A 10,703-nucleotide genomic window follows, 5' to 3' on the forward strand; every position below is an offset into this window, starting at 1 on the left:
AAAAGTCTTATGACGTCATAAACCTATACGAAAATATATTCCAACATTACTATGGTTGGGGACACTTTCATCAATTTTTCATCATCACCTGACTCCTGGCCACGAGTGCAGGAGATATCGGGCATGCGCAGACGGTGTTCACCTGCCTAACTTCTGAAGCATCGAAACTCACCTGCAACACTGATGCAAAGACGAGGTAAAGTCATCTTTCGCACCAGAGACGAGCTACAGACCGGATGTTGGAGGTTAGATTTGTTTGGAAGTTTTAACGAACTTGATGTTGATGAGCCGAGCAGGTGAGTGACGTCACACAGGTACTGTATATTTACATGTACACTAAATGACACGCAGACGAAATCAATCTAGTAAAAAGTCCAGTCGACATCAGTTTTTTCGAACAAAACATTTGTAACGTGATACTAGCGCTTCTGAGTCTCACCACAAGAGGTCGACAAAACTGGTCACTAAATATAAACGTTCACGTGGTTGTGATCGCTGTTATAGATCCGTTATTGATCTGAGCGAATATACTTTAAAATTATTTTTATAGGATACATTTATACACGTACAATATGATAATCACTGAATCATGACATGTTCACGGTTCGTCCCTGTTTCACCACTAGAGGTCAGCCTTCAGCAGCAACCAGAGCAGAAACACGTCTGAAATTATTCACAATTGTCTCTTAACAGTAAAAGATTCAGTGCTTGTTGGATCGTTTGAAAAGGGGCCGTTTCTTTACTTTCTTTAAATACATTCAAATATCACACTTGTCTTTGTTTAATCATGAAACTTAACTTGGATTTTAGTTGAATGTTAACTGCAAATTATTCAATCTTTTTTAAAAAGGAAAAACCCTTTAATATGGTATACAGATTGCAAAATTAAATGTTTCAGGGTTTGTACAATAGTTAGTGACAGTGTAAATGTTTTTTTTTGTTCACATAACAAACAAGCTCATTCATTTCTGATGGTTTCTTTAACCCTCTAAAATGTAATATTAAAAAATCTCTGTTTGCCAGTTTAAACACAGGGTGATTATTTCAATTTTTCAATTTTTTCTGCAATGTTAATTATTCGATAATCATTTCCTATTTAATTTATGTATATTTAAAATTAGAATGGGCGTGTATTTGTAATTCATAGTAAAATATTTCAGAGATATTTTTATTGGAGTAATTTGGAAATAATAATGTTTATTTTTATTAAGAGATTTTTATTTGTTTGTGTCAGCATCACACCTACTCCTTGTTTAACCTGCTGAAGTCTTTAATTGAAATTTTATACTTACACTCCTTTACACTTTAAATGAGTTACATGTCGATGTTTCTGTGGGACAGAAACCGAAAAGTGACGAAGAGTCACCTCCAGCTCTGCAGAACTATAATGTGTCATGATCTGGTGTTGCATTTCCTCTACGTAAGCGTGGTCGGCTGGTATTGACTGCTGGAGTTGGACCCGGGGCAAGTCAGGAATGCTGTCGCAATGACATCTATCCACGTCTGATCTTTTCTTCTCCCTCAGATTTCTTTGTCACCTCCATGTGGAAGGAAACGGATCACTACATTTATTAACCATGGCTGAACACAACTTTCAGGATGCTTCAGGTAAATCATAAAATGATCTATACTTTTGAGAACATATGATTGTAAAAGTTGGTCTTTCTGAGTTGAATTTAAAAATACATGGAATTCGTCTGTGGCTCACAAAACCTGCCAGAAGTTGGCTCGGGCATTTGAGGGCGAGTTGAGAAGTAATTATAGAGCGGGCAAAATGGCTGTAGAGGGGAAAAAAAAGTGGCTACTGAAAATAAGAGTGTTTACAGGATTCGTAAATCCTGCCTCAGTCCCTCCTCTTGTGGGACAGACACAGGGAATTATAGTCAAAGGCGTTTGGATACGAGTAAGGAAAGGTTCAACAGATTGGGAGTCAGTGGTAAGGTGCGTCTGGAGTGTCTCTTGGGATGAAGAGATTAATTTATACACAGAAATACCAAACTGCTGTTTTACTCTCCAGGTACAACAGATGAAGAATGCTTTGCAAACTACTTGGAGCTTGACTTTAGTCATCGGTTGCATCCGGATTACTTTCACTGTGTGGAGAGTTTCCATTACGGCAGCAACATTAAGCGCCTCAGTCTCCGGCGGAGGCCCAAAACGGCCGTGGAGAATGCAGACAAGCGTGCAGGTCTGTGGAAATCTGCAGAATCCATATCGTCGTCCAGCAGCGAAGACTCAAGACTTCTCGGTATGTCTACTTTGACCAAAGGCCGACCGCCTCTTCCTCCGAGCTTCTCGTCGGATAAAATTCGGAGGGATGTGAACGAAGCCTCCACAAAACCCACTGAATTCAAGCCTCAGCCAGCAGCCAGATCTCACATTTCTCAAAAATCTGTTGCTCAGAATGCTGCTGGTGGAGTTCTTCAACACCCGGAGCAAGAGACAAAAACCCATGCTCCCCCTCAGCCCACCCCCCGACGACGCCTCGCCAGCTTCGGAGGTGTAAGCTCACCTGGTTCTGTCTCTCCCTTCACTGGATTGGGGGCCTACAACCAGAACAACAATGGCAACAAGCCGGCTGATACCGGACCAGATGTCGTCACCAACCTGTGCTCATCATCCACTGGCAGCAGAGGGAGTCACGGATGTCTTCAGCTGAGCCCTCAGAATTCTGGTAGAACTACGCCGGTCTCTGGTTCGGTGCATCTGCAGCAAGTCCGCGATCAAATGGTCGTTGCGCTGCAGAAGCTGAAGGAGATGGAAGAGCAGGTGAAAATCATTCCGGTCCTTCAGGTTAAGATCACCGTACTTCAGGAGGAGAAGAGATATCTGCTGTCTCAGCTGAAGTCTGAAAGTGAGGATGTATGGAAGAAAGGATATTACACTGGAAGCAAGGACAGTGTGACTAAAAGTCAAGAAGAAATAGATGACCTGAAAGAGCTGAGAATGCTCACTGAAGAGATGATGGCTTTGGAAACCGTGCTTGAGCGCTCGTCCATCTCTCAAAGCGATACACAGCATCAACCGGCCACGACAATCAGAAAAGATGACGTGGCCGAAACCACCAAGAGAGAAATATGTGATACAAAGTCCACCCAGGTATCCGAGATCAATCTTGGGCTTTGCAAAGATTGGGAGACAGAAATCGAGTCACAGCAACTCATCATCGCTGCCCTGAAGGAACGGATCATTCACTTAGAGTCAGAACTGAAAGAATCTGCGCTTCAAACGGAGATGGGTCGTCTCAAGCTGGAGCTTCAGGCCGCCGGAGCCAGAAACAGAGCCGATAAAGCTTCATCTGCCAAGCCGTCCACGACAAGCACTGGAGTTGAAGCCAAGCCTGAGACCACAAGCCAGGGAGTCGGAAACCATGTAGAGCTCAGAGACTGGAGCTCGGGGGATGTAGTTGAGATGAAGACAGTTGGGGTGAGTTGCAGTCTAAAGATGAGTAACGTTAGGGTCGGACCGGATGTTCCCCTGACCCATTGGGAGGTCAGACAGAAAGTGGAGACCAGTGAAAAGGGTGTAGAGGTCCATGTTTTAATGGGCACCCGGGGGGTTGGGACAGATATCCAACTGTGTGACGCCGAAACCAACACTGTCTCGAAAAATTACCGGTCGATAGCTTGTGCAGATGTTTGCCAACGTAAAGCCAATGAAGAAGTCAAAGGCATCGACTTTGGAATCATGGTGTCACCCCAGACCGCTTGCCAGAGAACCAACACCACTTCATGCTCTGTGTCTCGCTTTACAAACACCCGAAACAATTTCATCACCGACTCCAGTACGAATACAACCCTGAAAACCCAAGACAAGCATACCAACACCGTGCAAGCCTTTACCAGAACTGTGTCTGTGGGAAGATACCCTTCAGAGACCCGTACGATTGGCATAGGAACCGAAATTCCGTTAAAACACCTGCTGAAGTTGCCCAGCAGGCCGACCCGAGACATTGGAGTTGGATTTACAGATGTTAATGAGAATTATTTGGTCGGGATGAAAATGCGCAACATGGCTTCTGGACCTTCTTTTTTACCAGACCCGGTTAAAACGAGGAGTGTTGGCATCAGTGTCGGAGAGGCAAAAGTACAGGATTTGATAACAATAGAACCGGAACCGGATGTAAAGAAAGAGTTCAAGTGGGACCCGGAGTTGGACCGTTGCATTGAGAGAATGCAGAGGCTCCTGAGGGAAGATGGCGGACTGTTCACAGACGACCCTGTTGAACACTTAGATCAGAAAAACCGACGACAAGATACTTCAACTTTAGCAAGTAACGACATAGTTGTAAAACAAAGTGGACCAAGCAGCCGTTCTCAACCAGCAGGTATTGTTATTGTTCCATTAGATGGGTACCTCTGCCTTTTTCTTGTTGGTATGTATCTGTTTGTTAGCAAAGTAACTCAACGACGATCTGACAGGTTTCAATAAACATCTGATGCAACATTTACTTCAAACAAGTCATTTAATGATTCCTCAAAGAATGAGATAGTCTCTTGTAGAGTGTAAATGAGTTCCAGAAAGCTACTGCCACCTGCTGTTTCATTGATGAAATAACAACTTGTTTAACAACATCGCAACCATCACTTCACCACAACATTTAACCTACTTGTTTAAACAAAATATAACCTTTTAAAAATATGTTCCTTTATGTGTCAGGACTTGATTTATTACAACCTCTTTATTGTTTTGTGAAATCACATTCTTACCATTTGATAATATACACAGTTAAGGAAAGGATAGAGTTGGACACATCAATTTATAATCTGTCATGAGGACTAAGTCTATATCCATCTATCATGTGTGAGAGTTGAGCCAAAACACTTTTTTTTTGCTAAAGAGAGAGATAGAGAACTGAACTCAAATCATAAGAAGATTTTTTTTTATTACAATGTGAAATGTTGCTTTTATCCCCAGTTAACTGTTCACTCTTAGTCAGTTTCTTTTAGTATAATAATATGATTTTAATCGATCTGATCATGTACAAAGGTGTTTTTATGTATCACAGTTGGTGGACAGTTATGCTCCGAGCTCCCACCAGATTCCCAAAACCACGAGGATCCAAGCCTCGAACTCCCTCAACAAGGAAGCATCGAGGTGAAAAAGATGATCCAGATGTTGGAACAACAGTCTTCTGCTGCTCGGAAAGGTGGGGAAAAACTCTGCAGTGTTTTCTCAGTCCCCGAAATAGTCGGGTGGGAACGTATCTCCTGTCGAAAGTGGTGCAAAAATACTCTGCCCAACTTGAGGCCCACTTTTAAGTGCTGCTGGGTTTTGGGAGGAAGTGTTGGTATTTGGTTTGGCGGATTTAGTTTGTGTGGAAACACTTGTATGCCTGAAACAATATCTGGGTTTGAAGGGCGTCGAACTATTTGTGGTAGACGTTTTGTAACAGAATGCTGTGTAGGAGTCAAATTTAAATTACATTGTTTTCTATATGAAATAGAACACAAGGGATGAGAACGAGCGCGTTTTTATTGAAGTTGTCAGAACTAGACAAATAGGCAGCAGAATTCAATCATTGGAGATTTCTTGAGAAATTTCTGTTCTGAATAATAAAGAGGTGAGATTTGTATCGGTGCTATGATAGCATCTACTCCTAGAATTAAGTTGCCTTATATATTTTTGCATTTGTGTAGTTGGTAGATCATTTTGAATATGTCTTTTTATTAGTAGACTGCATGCGGAGTGAGCACCTGTAAAATTGAAGACGCTCCATGATTGTCTGCTCACCATCTTTATCTTCAACCAGCAGAGACGTCAGCACAGTCTGGTCCACTCCGGTACACCAAGAAGAACCAGAACGGCGAGCAAAGCTGCGGCAGCACCAGGAGGAGCATGAAGCTCATGAGGACGACTGCAGGGTCAGTGTCAATAAGACTCTGTACTTCTACACAAGACTGTTGTATTTATATGAAAGAAGTGCTGATGTTTTACTACATCAGTAACTATATAATAGTATATATAATATATATAATATATAATAATAATAATTGATAATAATCATTTTATTTTGTAGTAAGGGGTGTGAATTTATAGAAATTAAAGGAAAAGTTTATTTTTCGTGATAGTTTTAATTTGATATAAAGAAAAAATTATAAATAAATACTGCAAACTAAAATGTGTACACACTCAAACGCAAATAAAACTTACCAGAAATAAAAAGTATAATCACCTTATCTCATTAAAACATGTAACTATATTTATTATAATAACAAAACCAAGTACTTAAGAGAGTAAATATGTTTCTACTTACTGGCCTGTAGTTGACTGTCGTGAAAACTAAAGTGTCTCCAGCCAAACTGCCATTCCCTTTTATTCCCGGAAACTTCAAGAAGTACTATCATTGCTTTAAACGGATTTAAGAATTAAGACCATCGTCTCTGATTAACTGATGACTCAAGTTCCGGCCTGTCAATTTCCAACTTAAAAAGAATCTGGAAGAAAGTGTAATTTGTTCTTCAGACTTGACCCAGATTTGGTTTTCAAACTGCCCGATATCGAGAAGAACAACATGGAGGATGCGAAAAGAAGAGGGAGCAAAAAGAGAGAAGCAACACACTGCAGTGGACACGCCAAGGAAGGCAGAGTTGGTGCCAACAAAGGCTCAAAAGCGCCTGTTAAGTCTCACGCCCAACAGAGGTACATCAAATGGAAGGACTGTAGACAGTTGTCGATCACTGTGTTAAACAAAAGTCTTATTTCAGGTGCAATCTGAGTGAGAAGATGTTTTCTGCTTGTCAAGCCTTGAAGACGCACCTGAGAGAGGAGTCCACTCTTCATGAGAGGGAATATGTGAGTTCATCCCGTCTAGTTATTTTTTCCCGGAAAAAGCCGCATATGAGATGATAGCTCAGGAATGTGCTGACACTGCAGTTTTTTAGCGTCTCAAAAAAACAACAATGCTCCTCAGAGAGCCGTTCCACGCATTCCGAGAGATTTTATTAAATCGGGAGGGGCTCTCGAGAGCATACAGGAAACACTCTTTTCTTTCTGATAAAAACAAAAGAAACTTATATTTATTCTGTTCTTCTGGGTCATAAGTGTGGTGTAAATGTTAATGTGGTGGTGAAGGTTCACTAAAAGACGCACCATGAGGCATTTCTGAGCGCCATTTTATTTTATTTTATATGGACATAAAATGTTTTAGTTGCTATTTTCTGTGGACTGAAACTTTTGTTAATTACACACTTAGGTTGTGAATTGAAAGGTTTAGAGGTCCAAGTGTGGACTGGTTAGCTCACCAGGGAGCAACAATGACAATGGAGTTGAAGATTTAGGGCGTGAATCCCAGTGAGGTACCAGTTATCACACAAGCATTTTGGGTTTCAATACTTGCATCACAGATCCACCTTCAACAAATCATTATGCATTTACTTGTAAATGATCCATGTTGATGTTTATGTGTTTCGTCTCCTCAGGAGGACTGCCAGCAAACTCTCCGCCACGAGTGGTTCTCGGTGTCCAGCAACAAGTCGGCGAGCTCAGACGCAGTGGAGAACTACCTGTCCACGTTCGAGTTCATTTCTCCTTTAGTCTTACATCACATCGCTAACTTGGCGGACGGCAACGGGAACACGGCTCTGCACTACAGCGTGTCTCACTCCAACTTCGCTGTTGTCCGAAAACTACTGGATACAGGTGGCGTATCTGTAGAGCATCGGACCACCAATGGTGCCCACGAGGCATGTCCTATAAATAGCAATGGTCACAAAGGAACTATGTCTATAAATGCTTCATACTTGCATTTAAATACTAGAATGGATCATTTTATCACAAACATAGCAGGTTTGGTGGCTGACATTTAAATATTGGAGCTGGTAAATAAATTTATTTATTGCTATCATTATTATTTCTAAAAAGGTCTGAAGAAGTCTGTTCATTTTTTCTTATGGCAAAGGGCAAAAATATAGCCAATAAAATAAGAGATATTGGCATAAACAGGAGAAATAATTGATTTTTTGCAGTCTACTGTTTGTGTTTGAAAAGGTTAATGTTTGTTAATGGCTGTTGTCTTCAGGAGTCTGCAACGTGAACCAGCAGAACCAAGCTGGCTACACGCCTGTCATGCTAGCAGCACTGGCAGCTGTGGAATCACCAGCAGACCTGAGAGTGTTGGAGCTGCTCTTCACTGAGGGGGACGTCAATGCCAAGGCGGGTCAGGTGGGTCAGAGATATGGACTTATACCTTCTAATGTGAGATGCTGGTATTGACAAGCCCGGTAAACATCGGAAGTGATCTGCTCCTCTCTGGGATATCAGGTCTTTTTTTGGCAAAATCTGAAAAATATCACGTCATTCTTACAATAACGTAATGTCAAAAACAGTGAGTTACCTGAGTGACCTCAGGCAGTTAATACTGATGACAAAATAACCAATGAAATGAAAAATTTATAAATAAAAACCTCAATGTGTATCATTTTCAGATGATCATTATTAACTTAAACTCATCTTGTCTGCAGGCCGGTCAGACAGCTCTGATGCTGGCGGTCAGTCACGGCAGACTGGACATCGTCGGCGCACTTTTGGTGCAGGGGGCAAAGGTCAATCTCCAAGACGACGAGGGCTCGACGGCGTTGATGTGTGCCTGTGAACACGGACATGCCGACATGGTCGGACTACTGCTGGCACAGTCGGACTGTGAGGTCGCTCTGACTGACAGCGTAAGTGAGTCATCTTGAGTCTGACACCTCAAACTGTTGCAAAGAAACAATTCTAGATCTACACAACAAGCCAGCAACATGTGTGTTTTCTTAATAATTTGAATTTAACTAAATATTTAATTAAAGATAATTTGTCAAATGTAGAAAAAGACAAATAAAATGTTAGTGTACAAAACAAGGAAAAAGTTACAATCAAAAAAGTCAACTGGAAGAAAGAGATACGTGGGGTAGAGAATTGAGAATGAACAAAACACAAGCTAAAGGCGCAATGAAGACACAATGTTAACACAACCAAAACAGACTAAATTAGGAACGCAAAGCTAAGCATTGCTAAGTAGCGCCAAACAACGCTAAGCAACGCATCGCTAAGCAAATCACCGCTAACAACGCAAAGCAATACACACGAAGCAACACAAAGGTAAGCAACACGACGGTAAGCTACACAACGGTAAGCAACACAACGGTAAGCTACACAACACAAATCAACGCAAAGCAACGCAAAGCAACGCAAAGCAACGCAAAGCAACGCAAAGCAACGCAAAGCAACGCAAAGCAACATTAAGTAACGCGTAGCAAGGTAACGTGAAGAAAACTACCATGACACAAAGCAACTTGACGCAGAGGCTATACAAAGCAAGTCTATACAACGTTAAGCAATTAAACCAAAAACAATGCAACAATAAAAAAGGCAATATGCCTTTAGAAACAAATAAGAAAAGATGTGGACCATCACAAAACTGTCACAAAGAAAATAACCTTCTTTAATTGTGAGAAGAAAAAAAAAATCATAAAAAATATATCTTTAAATTATAAAAGGATTGTTTTGAGTGGTACACTATAATTTTTAACACGACTAAACAACTAGCCTTCAAGCTAAAAGGAAATTAATATTCAACTTGTTTATTCGGTACATATGTTACAATAACAATCTTGGCATTAATTAAGATGTTTGTGTGTCTGCAGGACGGCAGCACGGCCCTTTCCATCGCTCTGGAGGCTGGACACAACGACATCGCAGTGCTACTTTACGCTCACGCAAACTTCTCCAGAACATCAACCGGGGTACGAGAGCATAATTAGCAACATTAGCATTTTGATAGAAAGAGGTTTGCGTTTAAACAGGCTGTTCATTGCTGCGAGGGGTTTCTCTCCACCTCCAGCACTGCAAACAAAATATTTTATTGAATACAATATAGCCAACTGAAATTCAAAATGGCTTCCATAGTGCTAATAAAGAACTGGCTGAATTCAGTTTGTCGTCTTATTCTGCATTGACTTCAAATTGTGACCTGCAGCACACGCCTTTGGGGACATCTAGTGGTGAACAACATAAGAAAACACTAGACATCTTGTTTGACCCACTGAGGGAGTTCAAGAGTGATTGGTGGAAAATCCCCAGCTCTGGTTTACAGCACAACACTGGAGGAACCAGAAGTTAGAAGTACTTTGCGTCTCGCAGGGAGTGAAGGTGTGAAGGAGTGAGATGAGGAGGAAGTTGCCGCTGCCTTGAATCATTAATGAAGTGATAAAAATATATATAGTGTATTTTAAACACAGTCAGAAATATAACGAAATATGACTACCACATATTTAACACACTAACAAATCATGAAGCATAATGGGCAAGTGTTCTACACACAAATAAATAACCAAAGATTTAAATAAATTACAAAATACAAAATAAAACCCTGTATTTTCTTTTCATCTGCAGACATATTGTCGGGAGTTTTGAACAGTTTCAATGTTTAAATCATGAGTGTGTTGTTCTGAAGCTCGGGTATTGAAACATCTCTGTGACGAGGAGCTGCTGGTAACAACACTCCAGCTCTCTTATTCATGTCCTGGCAACAGCCATAAGAATTAATGATAAATAAGCCCCCATCATAATTTGTTGTTTCCATGGCAACAGTCGTGCAGTCAGACCGAGCGAAGATCACAAATGCAATGACTTCTGGATGATTTTACACAATAAATGGATGATAAAGCTCCAAGGATTCTATACCTTCATGACCCCTCAAGAGATAGTCCCTACATCCTGTG

The 10,703-nt window shown here is 41.1% G+C and overlaps 1 protein-coding gene across 1 annotated transcript; it reads left to right on the forward strand.

Annotated features, from left to right (window-relative positions):
- The first annotated feature begins 1,536 nt into the window (after positions 1–1,536).
- LOC148080330 (KN motif and ankyrin repeat domain-containing protein 1-like) lies at positions 1,537–9,804 on the forward strand. Its single transcript, XM_087792655.1, has 10 exons — positions 1,537–1,608; positions 2,018–4,327; positions 5,009–5,149; positions 5,756–5,864; positions 6,466–6,642; positions 6,708–6,795; positions 7,422–7,641; positions 8,021–8,163; positions 8,463–8,663; positions 9,627–9,804. The coding sequence occupies exons 1-10, from the start codon at positions 1,578–1,580 to the stop codon at positions 9,741–9,743; spliced, it is 3,537 nt and encodes a 1,178-aa protein (XP_087648781.1). The 5' UTR covers positions 1,537–1,577; the 3' UTR covers positions 9,744–9,804.
- The last annotated feature ends 899 nt before the right edge of the window (positions 9,805–10,703 follow it).

Source organism: Callionymus lyra, chromosome 5, assembly GCF_982586985.1.
Source record: "Callionymus lyra chromosome 5, fCalLyr1.hap1.1, whole genome shotgun sequence".
In the NCBI taxonomy this organism is placed as follows: Eukaryota; Metazoa; Chordata; class Actinopteri; order Syngnathiformes; family Callionymidae; genus Callionymus; species Callionymus lyra.